At 52.4% G+C, this 15,895-nt stretch overlaps 1 protein-coding gene across 1 annotated transcript in view; it reads right to left on the minus strand.

The window, feature by feature from the left end:
• XKR6 (XK related 6) overlaps positions 1–15,895 on the minus strand; it is a 234,765-nt gene that overhangs the window by 16,455 nt on the left and 202,415 nt on the right. The window contains exon 2 of the mRNA XM_045831651.1: positions 6,676–6,872. Within this exon, the coding sequence (XP_045687607.1) occupies positions 6,676–6,872 (197 nt within the window). The remainder of the gene's footprint in view (positions 1–6,675; positions 6,873–15,895) is intronic.

Genomic DNA, 15,895 nt, shown 5'->3' on the forward strand with positions numbered 1-15,895 from the left:
TTCACATAAGTAAAAAGGAAGGTCCCAGGAGGAGAGGTGTGGAAGTATTCCATTGTGGAGGGAAGAGGAGGGGAGGATGGTTTAACTGAGCCAACAGCTAAGAGCTGGGCCTCCCGTGCGAGAACCAGGACCAGAAGGCAGCTCCTCACTGTGAAGGGAAACCTGGTCAAGGAGGGTGAAGAGGCAGCGATGCTTTCTCCAGGATGCGTTTCACCCTCACCAGGAAAGGGAAGCGAGCTTTGGTACTGGCGGCTACATAGACAGGCACAGACATTCATTTAATGGGAGCTGAGAAACACGAAGGAGCACGTGCCTTTCTGAGGTGCTGGGACGCTGCCAATCAGGGCTGTCACTAGGAAGAGACGCTGGAGGACAGGTCACTAGAAAGGCACTGGTTGTAAAAGGATGTAGCAAGTGAAGTGAAGGAGGAAAACGATCGGGGAGGTTAAGGCCAAGGAGGCAGAGAAAGAAAGGGCCCTAATTGAATCCTAGCACTCAATGCTTGTTTAAAAGGAAACCAATGCCTAAAGGCAGGGGTTCATATTTCCTTATACTTTCTTGTCCGAGTAAAGATGCTTGTTCTATGTAAAATGGGTACTACATATCCTTGGTTAATGATGGTCAGGTGGGGGGGTGGGGGGCTCACCTGGGCAAGACTTGGGGTTTGAACACATCCTACAGATGCGGTGCTACCATCTCAGCTGCCCACTCAGTGCAGCAGGAACTGGAGCCTTCTCTGGGAGCCTTCCTTGCTGTGTGACTTTGGGCAACTTACTTGGCTTCTCTGTGCATCGTCTTCCCAAAGGTTAAACAAGGAGGGTGGGCTAGCTGGCCTCAATTGACCTCTTTAGTTCTAAAGATTCTATAGCTCCACATCACTTTGTTAACTAAAGTCACAAGGTTTAAATTTTTGGATACCAATCCAATGTACCTTTTTAGGTATCACCTCTCAGCAGCTGCCCAACCCCCACTCACAGGGGTGCGGGAGCACCTGTGAAGTGTTGCATGGTGCAATTCCACTTACACAAGCAAGTCGAATCTGCTTTTATCCTCTTGGAGAGAACCCCCTGCCCGTGGGGAAAGCATGTCCCCTTGTGTGTCCCCAAAGCAAGGGCTGGGCTACACCGTGCCAGCCGACTCCCTTCCGAGATCAGAGGTGACTCTATCTTCAAGTTTTAGACCCAGCCCAAGCCCTTGCAGTGGTCACAAGCTTCTGATCCCATCCAGGGACTTCCAGCCTGGCCCACCACCACCCTCCCAGTTGATAAGAGGGTTGAAGGGCACACACAGCTGAGAAAATATCTGGGGATGCCTCATGCTTTCTCTGAGGGGTTCCACAGGGATCTAAGAAGACTGAAGGGACGTGAGCCATCCTGGAAATGTGGGGCACCAGGTTTTCATGCCAAATCTCTCACTGACTGTGTAGGCATCTCACTGTGTCTGGCCAAGCCCCGTGAGTCTCCAGGGTCAGGACAGGCTATTCCCAAGGAAAGGCCAGTCAAAGGCATGGGAGTGCCCAGGTGTCTCTCTCACTGGCAGGCACCCTGGGGAGCTGGGAGGGTCCTGGGTCTCAGGCCCATCCCCTCACCTCCTGGTCAGGCCAAGCAGGGCTTGACAGTAAGAGAACGAGGCTTCCTCAGCAGTGCTTAGCAGAGGTGGCTCACACCGATGGTCTCGAAGACTGAGAACATTTTCAAAAAGCCAAGGCCTGGGTAGAAAATCCAGAAGGCCCATCTTCAGACCTAATCAGTACCCTTGTACTTGGGGTAATGCACGCACATGCACATGTGCATATGCACACACGCATGTGCACCAGAGCTGACGGGTCTACGGTGCACGTCAACCACTGCTCCCTCCCCGCATCAGCAACCCATTCCTGCAGAATCCACACAAGTCTGTCTCTGTGAGACTCACAGTCATTGTTGCGAAGGGCACAGACGCTGGAGCTGGACTTCCTAGGTCAAGATCACTTACAAGCCTTGTGGCTGCCTTGTGCTTCTTACATAATTTCTCGGAGCCTCAGTTTCATCATCTACAAAATGAGAATACTAGAGCATCTACTCATAGGGTTGCTATGGGATTTTACTGGGTTAGTTGACATAAACTTTTTAAACTAGTCTCTGGTGCACAGTCGGGCTCCCCCAGTCTTAACTAACATTATTAGTGTCATCGTCATCATCACCTCCACTGTCCCCACACTTGCTGAGGTGCACCCCATGCTCTAGGCACCTTGGACCACTCACTCCTGCCCATGCCATGCTCTCTCGGGCCTCCATCCCTCGGCACCTGGTTCCTCTGCCCACAAGGACCTCCCACCCTTCTCTTTCAGGAGCGCTCCTACTGATTCATCAAAACCAGATCAAATGCTACCTCCTCCATCACAACCCCATAAACAGTTACTCCCTCCTGTGTTCCTGTATACATCAAAAAATTTAAATGTGTTGCACAGGACCACAAACTCCTAAAGGGGGGGTATCTTTGCCAACCCAGTCCTGACCCAGTGTCTGGCTCACGGCAGGTGCCTGACAAGTGGCAGTAATGAGATGCCAGGGGAAGGTGGTCTTTGGAGCCCATAAGTAGGGCAACTCCTCCATGTGGGCTTAAGCAAAAAATGCAACTTAGGTGCGGTGGAGGTGCAGCAAGCAGCAACCCATGCCTGCCCCTGCCAATGTTCATGTGGAAGCATCAGAAAACCCAAAAGTGAGGAACAGTGACAGCTATTAACTCTCAGTCTGTGCCCCACGCTGGTTCCCCCTCCTCCACCTCAACACACCCAGTTAGAACCACCCCTTCCTCTCACCGTCTACACCAGCCCTGCTAAGTCCTGTCGATTCACCCTCCAGAGCACCGCTCAGATCTGCACACTCGGCATCATCTCCCAAAAACGCTCAATCCCATCATCTCACGCCTGGACCTCCCCAGCAGCCGCTAAGCTGGGACTCCTAGCTCAGATCCTGCTCACCCCTGCACAGCAGGAAAGGGATTTTTCTTTAAAGGGGAATCTGATTGTATGGTTTTCCTTCATAAACCTTCCCATTGCACTTAGTACAAACCCGAGCTCGCCGCAGGGCCCAGCATGCCCTGACTGGTCGGCTCCTGCCATCCCTCTCCTCCCCCACCCCCTCCCCACTGCCAACCTCCAGCTGTGCTGGGTCCTGACACTTTCTGGAAGAAGCCAGGCTTTTCCTACCCCAGGGCCTTCGTATGTGCTGTTCCCTTTGCCTGGAGGCCTGTTTCTGCTCTTCCTAGAGTTGGCTCCTTCTCATTTACAGGAAGCCTAAAGGTCAGTTGTCTAGAGAGGCTTCCTCTGCCCTTCCTGCTCAGAGCAGCCTGTGTCCAGCCCCCACCTGTGGACTTCGGTCCCAGTGTGTATTTGCTTGCTGCAAAGCACTTACTACATGTTGTGTCTAATGGTTTCATCTGTTTCTCCAGAGATGGGAAATGCCTGAGGGCATGGGCCGAGTTTGTCATGCTCCCTGTTGCCCTCATCACGTGATAGGGCACCTGATTTAGTGAATCTCTGTGGAATGGCAGACTGTGCCAAACACCCATAATATGCCAGGCAAGGTGCTGGAGAGGCAAACGTGCAGCTCATAAGATCTCTGCAACAATTCCGAAGGTAGTATTATGTCCACTTTACACACAAAGACACCCTGTGGGGAAGTTAACTTGCCCTGTGTCATAAAGACAGTAAATGGCCAAGGCGGCACTTGCATGCAGCTCCGTCTGACTTTCTGCTCTTCTGGACTGCTGTCCAAACCCTGTCACAGCCCAGGGTGCTGGCAGGGCTTCCAGCAGACCCACGGCTTGCTATCAATGTGAATGGTGCATCCACACAGGTTCTCTTACAGCTCTATCCTCATCTTTATTTAAAATATCCAGACATCAGATTTAAGGAAGACCCTGCTGAAATGCCCAAATGACTCTAGCGTAATATTTGTATGGATTATTAGTATTAGTTATAATTTTCACTTGAGTCTGAATGTATGGGGAAATGGGATACAAACCCCCCCCTGCAGGCTGACTCCTGTGAACCAAGCGGTGAGTGAGGACTAGAAGGTGGACAGATGGCCAAAGTGGTAGAGGCTGGCTTTGGGTGAGATCAATGGGAAACACATCTGCTACAGTGACAGTGACCTTTCTAACCATCTATTAGCATTAATGGTACACAGTGGTCAGCCAAAGGCCGGCCCAAGCAAGGCCAGTCAGTCATGGGTCTCACCAGCAAAGCTTGCAGTCCAATGCAGAAAGTGGATCTACAGTGAAAGCTCTACCAACACCACCACCACCGACCAAACAGCCAGATGTCATACAAGGCCCTCGACATTTGTCATGTCATTAAATGCTCATAACAACCTTTTGCAGTAGGTTAGACTAATATTATCCTCATTTCAGAAAGGAGAAAACGAAGGAACAGAAAGGCTCGGTTAACTGCCTCAAGTCCCACAGCTACCCAGTAGCAGGGCGGGAGCTGGCCCTCTCTCTCCAGTTTGCCCCACACACGCCCTGCTCTCACATGACTGGAAAGCCCTTCCATCTGGTCCCCTACAAGTGCACAGACTTTCTCTCCCCTCCTCCAATTTCTAATACTTCAACTGATTTTCTTCAAAGCGCATTCATGTCATGCAACTTTTTATGGGCAAAGAGAGGGAAGGCGTCTATTATCATGACGGAAGGGTGTGGTGATGAGCAGACAGTGTAGGAGTTACGTGAGAGCACAGTGCCAAGCCCCTGGGCTCGGCGACAGCAGGTTCCCTTCCTTCCCATCAACCCTGCTACTGCCACAGACCCCAACCTCGTCTTGGGGATTTACAACCAACAGCAAAGACTGCCACCGACCTTAGTTTCGCCCGGCAGTTCCCAAATGTATTTAACCACAAACACCCATGTTGAGAAACACCTGTTCCACACAGCACACAAATGTCAGGAAATGCTCACCTGACCTGGGAGCTGTGCACAAAAAGAGGGGTGTGAGGGAGGAAGGGCTGGGGGGCTTCCCCAGAGCAGAGTGCATGACCCTCGCCACTGCAGCTCTGCCCCACAGTGCCTGCTGCTGGAGCACACACCCAAGCTGCCTCTTCACCTTCACTGACCTTGGCCCCTCTGGGCTCCCCGGTCAAGAGGAAGCCACATCGGCTGCCCCTTGAGTTTACTCCCCGGGGATTTCACATCCAGGGACGTCATCTCTGTGTTTATAATCTGAGAAACCATCATGAAACAGACACGCTCAACAAAAAGGCTGGTGCTGGGATGACCCCCAGGGCCAAAGAGGGGCGGCAGTGGGTGATCTCCCCAGGAGATCTTGCTTAACGGTTAAGTGTTCTACATGCATCCTATCACTGCATCCCCCTAAAAATCAAGGGTTAGTCTCACCTCCCCATGATACCAGAGAGGACAGGAGGCCTTCAAAAGGGGAAGGGCAATGGCCAAAATCACAGCAGGGGATAAGTGGGGCCCAGGACCCTGGCCTGGGACCAGTGCCCTGTTGGGAGCTCACACCCTGAGTCATTCTGCCCCCTGCACTGTCTATGTGTGGTGCTGGGATGTGGCCAAAGGATGGACAGACAACTTGGCAGCCTGAGCCACGTGGTGGGGTGGGAGATTTGAAACTGAAACCGCAAAGGGCAGTTTAGATGGGGGTCTCAGACCACAACAGGGCTGGGAAAAGGAGGACCCAGTTGGGGCAGACAGGAGCCCTCCGCAGCCCCCAGCAAATGTGCCCCCTGGGGCAGGTTGCTCTGGCCTGGGAGCTGCAGCCGGTGGGGTCTGAAGGCGGCTGCATGCGGCGGCTTCATGAACAGGAAGAACGCCTGTCACTGGGCACCTCACTCTGCCACCCGGGCCCCTGAGGGCTCCCTCAAGGCTGGCAGAGCGGGGCTGTTCTGACCATCACTGACCTGGTGCAGGACTCTGCCTTGCCCGGTGATGTCTAACCTCACGAGGCATTCTTGGGCAGCTAAACAGCCAGAAGCCAGACTCCCTGCTGCTGCAGAGACTAGTGCTGTCCAGACTGGGCTCTGGGGGCTTCTGGGGCTCCTTGGAGACCATTTGGGGCCACAGGGACAAGGTTGGGGGAGAAGGCCAGTGGGTAGAGTGTGCCAGGCTCTGGAACCCCTCCCCCAATAAAACTAGAACAGAGCTCCTTGAGCCTGTTATATAAATGGAGTGTCTACATAAGCTGTGATCTGAAGCCAGAGCCATGCTTAAACATGTCTGAAACTGCTGTCTTTTTGCCCCGTGCTATCTCTAGGCCACCTTCCCCACCCTAAACATGTGCAAACGTCTCAGTTTTGGCCAGCACCAAAGGGAAGGGGCTGGTCCCCCCAAGTGGGAGACCAGGGCCCTCCGCGCTGCTGCTCCCAGAGACACGTGAGACTCTGGCTCTGCTCCACTCAGTGGAACAAAGTGGCTGTGGGCAGTGAGCACGTTTGCACCAGGGGTCTGAGAAATGTCTGTCTGCTCACACCCTCTCGGTGTGAGAGCCAGGTCAGCACCGCGCAGGAGCCTGGGCATCCGGTGCACCGGGAGTCAGCATGGGCAACAGCCACAGAGGATGCTGGGTACTGAGTGTGCAGGAGGCAGGTGGCCACCAGGTAGTCCCCAGGTGGGGTGGGGGGGCCTGTCCCTGCCCACAGGAAGGTCATTCCCCCAGGCTCCTGGGGGCGGGGCACTCACAGGGCAGCGTCTCGGCGCTGTTCTTCTGGATCATTATGCAGAGCTGTAGCACCAGTTGGGGGGCGCTCTCCAGGAAGGTCTCGAGGAGGCGCAACATGTTGACGTCTGCATATTCATACATCATAGCCCAGTAGAAGCGTCGCTGGTGTTCCTTCCGCCGCTGGCTCTGGATCCCCAGGTACATGGTGCGGATATACCTGCCGAGAGGGACGGAGCAGAACAGAGAGCGTGGGTGGGGGCGGCAGCTCTGGGAGGGCCACATTGCCCCCCAAACCACAGCCACCTATGCTGGGGTCTCCTCCTTTGCTCTGAGGGGTCCTCCCAGCCATGGACACAGATACAGACATGAGGGTAAGGCTTCGGGGTAGCATTTGTGGAGCTTCTACTAAATACCGTGGCTGGCTGCGTCCCAGGCAATAGGCAGGGGCAGTTCTCACATGGGACAGATGGGCAACAACCAGGGATCCACAGCTGGATGGTGGAGCAACCAGAAGCTGGCCCTAGGCCGTTGGACACCAAAGCTCCTGCGCCCCTCAACACAAGGGAGACAGAGTCTTCCCTGAGCCTCAGTTCAGGTCTGGCCCAGGACGCTGTCACACCAGTGCACTGAGCACCAGGGAGGACCAGGGGCAAAGGAAACAGGTTCAGGTAGAGTACATGGGCTCTGGGTTCAAATTCCAGCTTTGTATTTGCTAATGGGACCTTGCACTAATTACTCCAACTCCATGCCCTTGTTACACTTTAACATGGAGAAAAGAATCACAGCATCCCAGAGTAGAGCGTGGGGAAGAGTAGGGAGGCAGCAAGAGTGGTGGGCATACATCTTTTGTCCAGTACGAAAACCCCATGCCTCCTTTTACCTGAACTCTCCGGAGCTGTCTCCAAGCCCCAGCCAATGGGAGGATTCAAAGTACTAAGTCAGCCAGCAGTCTCTGAGGCTGGCCAGGGCCAGAGCAGCCGGCAGTGCCAGGGAAAAGGAACGTTTAAAAGGCTTGGCTGTGTGGCTCAGTTAGGATCAAGAACATGAACCGTGAGCCGGGGACCACAGCCAACAGGACAGACCCACACGTGTGGCCCTGACTATCCCAGGGAACGTAACCATTGTGCCTTCTACGACACTGAGCCTGAATCTTAGAGGCTGACACCCTGTGTCATCCTCACTGTCTTCAAGCATTGTCACCTGCCCACCTGGGGCTGCTGGGTGGTCCCTTCTCTCTGTCCCATCACCACCACCAGCCTGGTCCCTGCCACTACCCGTCCTGCCCCAAATCAAAGCAGAAGCCTCCACATTGGTCCCCCAGCACCCACTCTGGCCCCAGAGCCACCCACTCACTCTGTACACAGCAGCCAAGGTGCTGTTTGAAAATCATAAACGCAATCACGTCAACCCCTGTTTTCATTGGCCCCACGGCTTCCCATAATGCTTAGAATCAAATTGCCACACGGGGCCCTGCCTGCCCCTCACCTCCCATTCTCTCTCCCCACTTTTCTGTGTCTTTTCCGTCTCCCCCGGAGCACATGAGCCTGTCTGTTGTCCATGCTGTGTCCCCAGTGCCTATGGCTGTAGAGGGAAGACACCTGCCTTTCAGGACTGAGGAGCCCCGGTAGGACGACTCTCCGGTCTGCAGTGAACTTCTGGGAGGGATCATAAAGCAGGACACAGAGAGTAGCCCTGCATTTCCCCTGGAGCAATGCGAGACGGGGCGCTGCCAGAGAACCTTGCACTGATGTTACAGAAGCCCATGCTTCAGAAGCAAAGTTGCCCAAATATACAACCGTAAAATAATTTCAGCCTGTGGAGCGATGCTCTTCTCCATGTCCAGAATGGTGGGACTCCCTGCAGAGTGCTTATCGTGGACTGGCCCTCACAGATGGCAGCTGCTCCAGGGTCCCCTGGGGTGTGCTCGGGACACAAGGCAACCCTGCACACCGTCGCCTGGGACCTGAACCCAACACACGGGCAACCATGCACACCCATCCAACACCCGACAGAGGGGGCTGAGGCTGTCTCTCTGGGTTCCGAGGGGCCTGTGGGTGCTGCCTCTCTGGAAGGCCTGCACAGAGAGGCTGGGATGGACACCTCATTTCGCTGCAGACACACTCCCAGGAGTGAGCGGAGAAATAGTTCTGCCAGGAACTGAAGGCAGGAAGGCGGGAGGCTCAGGCACAGGAAGGGTGGCACAGCAGTGGGGACCCTGTAGGGAAGGGAGGGGTGGGGAAGGGCAGGAGCCCTGGGCCCATCACCTCCTAGAGTCCCTGCCAGGCCTTGTGGGGCAGGCTGATTATTGTCATTTAACAAACAGGGAAACTGAGGCTTGGAAGTGAAATGAAGCACCAAATCCTCATTCTGTTCCAGACTCTGTCACTTACTAGCTGTAGCACTTCCCATGAGTCATGGCCTCTCTCTTGGCCTCAGTCTATAAGTTCCCAAAGTCAAGGGACCAGGGAAGAAGCTCAGAAAAGGGCAGGGAGGTTATTGTGCCTTATCTGTAAAGCCACAGGGTCACAGAGAGAGAGAGAGAGAGAGAGAGAGAGAGAGAGAGAGAGAGAGAGAGAGAAACAGGGAAACAGAGAGAGACAGAGAGGGAGATAGACAGGGGGACAGAGAAAGGCACATACATCACAGAGAAGGGACGCAGGAAAAAAGAGAGAGAGAGATGGGAAGGAAAGAGGAGTTGAAAAAGGAGAGGAAAGCAGTATCAAAATTTGGGGGCCTGAAGGAGAGGGCCACCTGGAAGAGACAATGGCCACAATAAACCTGTACAGGGAGGACGCATTATAAGGAGACAGGTCACGAGGAGTCTGGGAGGGATTGGGTAGGCCAGACTGAATCAGGGTGGGAGGAAGGGTCAGATGGAGCCGATCCGGCAGTGGCTCGGGCAGGCAGAGCAGTGGGGGACAGGGGTGTGCTGACTCAGGGACAGAGGCAGGGCTGCGAGTCAGGAAGCTCTGCGCCAGCGCTCGGAACAGCCATGTGCCCCGCCGAGCTGTGGGGCCAGCGGCCTCACAGGTCACATGTGGTGTCCACGATCCAACACTCAACTCGACCTACATGGACACCTGTGGCACACAATGCTGTGGGCCCCAGACTCCCACAGGGACAAGATCACAAATGTATATACTCTTGCAGGGGTGCTCTCAGACCACAGACTCTTCTCCTGGCCTAACAAGGTGGACCGAGGTGGAGAAATGGTTATGTGGCAGCCAAGCTTCTGCATGCAGGACCCAGGCCAAGTAACACCATCACTCAGATTTACCCAGGTCTGCCCCACCAGGGAAAAAGGAGCACTTGACCTGCCCCTCCAGGCCCCATTTCCCCAACCAACAAGCCCCTCTGCCCATCATGGCCAGGGCAATGGAAGGCAATGAGCCCAGAACGTGCCGAGTCAACTATAATGCCTAGCAGAGAAACAAACCTCAAATATTCTCTGTGAGAGCATCCCAGCGTATAGGAATAAGTAAAGGTGGGAGTGGGCAAAGCCAGAGCCTTGTCCTCTGGTGCTGATAAACGAATAGGTGCTGGGGGCCCAGAGTGCACCGGGCTCAAGTCTGAAACCAAATCTGGAAAACACGCCTCCTAGAACAGCAGCCCGCATAGTCTCCCACCCTGGAGTCCAGCCTAGGATTTCCTGATCAACTGCCTTCTACCTATTCTGTCCTTTTGGCTTCTGAAAACTCACCTTCTCTTCTTAAGTCCTTGGGTCCCCAATGGACACACAACTAAGGGGTGTGTGAAATCTAGAGTGAATCTAAGTGCCCTGTGGGACACCCAGCCAGCTGCCTAAACTAAGTCTCCAGCCCCTCTGCAAAGACAGCCTTAGCCCATGGCCACAAGGTGGCGCCCGACCCTAAGCCACACAGGAAAGAGCTCTAGAGGTGATCTCATCCTCAGCAAGCAGCCTCCCGAGGCCCAGCACCACCTTCCTTTGCAGAAACCTCACAGGGCAGGAGATGGTGGGCCCAGATGTGTTCAGTTCCTATGGAAGGGACACAAGGTGACACAAGGTGGGGGCTGCTCCCCCAAATCGTCAACCTCTCTCCCTCCCTGGTTCCAGAAAGCTCACAGCCACAAGGGAAGCGGTCCAGAAGGAAAGACACTCAACTCTCCTGGATTCGTTCCCACATCTCATGTCACCACCTGTCACACTGTCTCTCTTAAGAGCATGGCATCATGAAATTCATGGGTCTCAAAGCAGAGAGTCAGCGCGTCCTCATGGAGCAAGGACTCAGCAAAGCTGGTCCACGGTCCGTCCGCATGACCTTGGGCAAGTCCTGAGGCTGGGCCTGCACTATTCGCCCATCTGCTGGGGGGGCAGACCCGAAGATCTCCAAGCTTCCGCAGATGCTCTGTAACTCCCACCTTCTTTAGGTGGGTGGCTCTGCAGAGCCACGGTATAGTCTAGCATGTTTACAAATAAAGAGCACCTGATGTTTGTGTATGGGGCTCACAGGTGCCAGGCACTGCTCTGAGCATGTCGTATTTATTAACTCATTTAGTCCTTGCATCAACCTGTTGAGGCAGACACAATATCGCCCTCATTTTACAGAGGGCAACTACATCACCGAGCTAGGAACCTGGCCTGAATTTACCGGGCTCCGGGGTTCAGCAGGGCTTCCAGCCCCATGGTCTGGCATGGGGGCCGGTGCTCTCAACCCTTCCCACAGGCCTCTCAGAGGTGGACCACTAGTCTCTTTGTCCCTGAGTGTGGTACAGTGGAAAAGCACAATCCACCCAAAATACCTGGGCTCTAGTCCTCTAGTCCAGTGCTGTCAGTGGCTGTGCTACCTGGGAAACTCCTCTTAACCTCTCTGAGCCCCAGTCCCTCACCTAGCAGATGCCTGGCCAAGATGAGGATCCCAGGACATGTTGTAAGGATGAATGTATGCAATCATGCCCTCTTAGAGGGTTGCAGGGGCATGAGGGGGCTCAAATGACATACCGTGAGAATATCTGGGAGACTGGAAGCCACAGACGACAGCTATTTCTGCCCCTCGGAGGGACTTTCTGCCCCTTCCCTTTACCCCACTCTGCTTACTCTGCTCCCAATTCTATCTCCTCCCCTTATCTGTGAGCCATGGAATTGTTCAAAACTCCCTTTACCTGCCTCCAGAACTCTCTAGCTCTCTGGGCACACTTTCATTGTTATACCAGCCCTGGGAGGGAAAAACATTTGCCATCTCCCTTTTTTCCATTGGCTCACCGGAGGCTCAGAGAGGTTGGGTGATTTCCCCAAAGTCACATGGGCAGTCGTAGTTCAGGCACATCAGAGAGGTCTAGCCCACACTGTGTTGCCCCTCTGGGAATCAGCAGTAGCTCTGCCTGACGCTGGCTGGGATGGGAAATGAGTGACGTCTGCAGGGGTGGTGGGCTGAGTGGGCTTGTCTCTGTGGGCCTGCGATCCCCTGCTGCTTCCTATAACGTTCTCAGAAACAGCATGTTGAAAACACTGATTGCTGAGAACTACCCACACTTAAAGCCCCATATAGGGCTTAGTCCAGGATGTGGGGCCCGAAGCTTAGAGAATCCTCCTTAGGAAAAATAGTAACACCTACCAAACCTGTGAAGTCAAAATAGCACCAATTCTATACACTTTTTTCCCAGAAAAATAAAAGAGGAAAGAACACTTCACCATTCATTTTATGAGGCCAGCATTACTGTGATATCAAAACCAGACAGATACCATATAAGAAAATAAAACCACAGACAATATCCCTCATAAACATAGATGTAAAACACCCTCAATAAAATGTTAACACATCAAATGCAATGATATGCAGAAGGGATGATGCAGCATAGGACTTATTTGGGGAGTGTAAGGTGGGTTTGATATTCAGTATAATCAATAATATTAATAAGAAAAATTACACATCACATTAACTGTTCAGAAAGCATGCATTTCACAGAATTCAACATCCATTCATGACTTTAAAGATCTCTCAGAAAACTAGGATTAGAAGAGAACTTTCTTAACTTGACATAGAGGAAGAGCATCTACAAAAACCTATAGTTAATGTCATAATTAATAATAAAAGACCGAAATTTTTCCTCTTAGGATCAGGAACAAGGCAATGAGGTCTACTCTCACCACACCTATTCAGCACCATACTAGAAGTGCCAGAGTGTGATAAGCTAAGAAAAGAAAGTATATACGGATTGCAAAGAAAGAAGTAAAACTGTCCCTAATTTGTAAATGACATGATTGTCTAAGTAGAAAATCCCAAGGAATATACAAAAAAGCTTATAGAACCAATTAGTAGGTTTAGCAAAGTCCCATGATACAAAGTCAGCATGTAAAAATTAAATGTATTTCTATAGACTACTAATGAACAATTGGAAATTAAAATTTTTAAAATACATAAGATTTGCCCTGGCTGGTGTGGCTCAGTGGATTGAGCACTGGCCTACAAACCAAAAGGTCACTGGTTTGATTTCTAGTCAGGGCACATGGCTGGGTTTCAGACAAAGTCCCCAGTTGGGGGCGTGCGAGAGGCAACCACACTTTGATGTTCCTCTCCCTCCCTTCCCCTCTCTCTAAAAATAAATAAAATCTTTTAAAATAATAAAATAAATAAAAATACATAAGATTTAAATTAGTAGCACCAACATATGTTCAGAAATTAATAAAATGTGCAGGATTTATACTTTAAAGCTACACAACACTGAAAAAAGATGCTGAATAAAATCTAAGTGATAGAGACGTGCTACATTCATGGATGGAGCGACTCAATATAGTGACACCATAATGACCATTCTCCCCAAGCTGATCAATGGACTTAACACAATTTCAATAAAGACCCAGCAGGATTTTTGTTTCATATATAGACAAGCAAATTCTAAAATTTATATGGGAAGGTAAAGGAACTAGAAGAGCCAAGCAATTTTGAAAAAAAAATTTAAACAACTCACTATCAGATTTTAGAACATATTATAAAGCTACATTAATTAAGACAGTGTGGTACCGGCAGACACAGAGAAACACAGATCAGTGGGAGAGAATACAGAGTCTAGAAACAGGACCACACGTGCACAGTCAACTGATTTCCGACACAGTGCAAAGATAATTCAATGGAGAAAAGGTGTCTTTCCAACAGATGCTGGGGGAACAATTAGTCATTCACAGGCTAACTTAAAACATATCACGGATTGAAGTGTGAAACCATAAAACTTTTAGGAGGAAATCTTTGTGACTGAGCATCAGGACAGCAAAAGCATATTCATCAAAGAAAAAACTGATGAATTGGCTTCCAACAAAATTTAAACATTTTGCTCTATAAATAACGTTGTTGAGAGAATGAACAAACCAGCTACAGACTGGGAGAAAATATTAGCAAATCACCTATCTGACAAAGAACTTGTACCCACTAAATACATCCAGAATTCTCAGAACTGCCAACTCAGCAAGAAGGAAGGTGGGAAGGGACTGGGCAAAGAAGCGACAAGACTTCTCGCCTTGCCACCCTTTCCTGCTCCTTCTCCCCTGATCGAAGTCCCCTTGGGCCTGGCCCCCAGGACTGGCCACCGAGGAGAAGACTCCAGTGCTGACGCGCCAGGGTGGGAGATGAGGAATGGCTGTGGGACACTGACTCACCCCTGGGGCTGTGTGAGCCTGGACAGGGAATGATGGGCAGGGGCTACAGGATTTAAGTCAGCACTGGCCCCACAGCCCAATCCCAGACGCCCCCTTGGGTCCAAACAACTATTGAGGGGGACTGCTGGGGTGGGGGCTGGGGATCGTACTGTCTGCTTAGGGAGCCAGCTTGAGCAGGGTGGTTGTAGCAATCTCCAGTTCTCACCGCTCACCTAGTAGGTGGCTTCTTTTGGAACCCAACTCTGTGAGCTCTTCTCTCCCACCCAGGGAGTGGTGGTCACCTCTGAGGGTGCCTAAGACCCCAGTCTGGCTTTGGTCCTTCAAGCTCCTCCTAGAAGGGAGGGAGGAACCTGAGACAGGGAGCAGGGGTGCAGCAGCCTTGCCAGATCGGACTCTGGCTCAGTTACCGCACACGCCAGACCTGCCTTCCTCTCCTGCGTGCACGTTTCCTGGTGCAGGGCCAGCGGTGGCACTGTGGGAGGCTGCCCCTCCAGAGGCCACATGCCAGTCAAGGAGGGGAGCCAACCCCTGGAAGCCACTAGAAACCTGTGGGGCATATGCTGGCTGGAGGCCGTGGCAGATGCTGTGTTTCACCTGCAACCACAGCGCGGAGCAGGCCCTGGGGAGGAAGCGGGGAGGCAGGATTCTGCTTGGGCCTCGGACTTTCCCTCCTCGTGGTTATCTGCAGACACTGCCCTGGCAACTGTGCCGAAGCAAAGCCACACAACACAGCTCCTGCCCTCCCCATGGGGCTGGGTCTTGTCAGTAGCGCTCTGGCCCCGATGGCCCATCCAGAGCTGTGGTTCCGGAGCCCAGGCTGCTCCGCCAACAGCACTCAGGCCTGGGGGGCAGTGACAGCTGGGGCCGCACTCTGACCCCTCCAGCCCTTTATGGAAAGACCAGGGAAGTGGACCCCAAAGGCCAGGCATATTTTTCTCTGAAACTAATAATACAGTTATTCACCTAAAAAGCTCTTTGCTGCTTTAAAAAAATGCCTTTATATTTTTGTTGATTTAAATATGACTAGCCATGCCTCCAGGCCACCTCAAGGCATCTTAGCATCTTTGCTCTTATCCTGGGGGTGTGGCGCACACTCCGTCTCTCTCACACACACACGCACACACACACATGATCACATTCACATGCGCCACCTACAGGAACACACGCCACATGAACGCCACACGAACACCACACACAGACACACATGCATACTACAAACCCTGGTGTGTACATGCTAACTACACAAGAAGTTTACACACCCACATGGCAACACATTGCATCCTGCACAGCACAGACCCACACATGCAAACAACCACATGCATGCACACACTCCACGTGTCTAAGCCCTCACCTGTACAGACACCTGGAGGTACCTGATCACACCCGTGTCACAGCCAAGCCTAGGGTACTGAGGGGGTGGTCTTCTGCCCATGCCTCCCCTCCCGGCCCCCAGGGCTGCCTGCTCCTGACCACCCACTGTCATCACAGCAGACATGGGACACAGAGCAAAAGCCAAACCCACATCGAGGCGCTGGGCTCTGTTCAGCTGCAAACCAGCTCAGACAGAACAGGAGCATGGCAATGGCTGGTCAGAGGGAAAGCAAGAGGATGCGGGGGTTCCCAAATCAGAT

Source organism: Phyllostomus hastatus, unplaced genomic scaffold, assembly GCF_019186645.2.
Source record: "Phyllostomus hastatus isolate PE091 unplaced genomic scaffold, TTU_PhHast_1.1 phas_contig_159, whole genome shotgun sequence".
Taxonomy (NCBI): domain Eukaryota; kingdom Metazoa; phylum Chordata; class Mammalia; order Chiroptera; family Phyllostomidae; genus Phyllostomus; species Phyllostomus hastatus.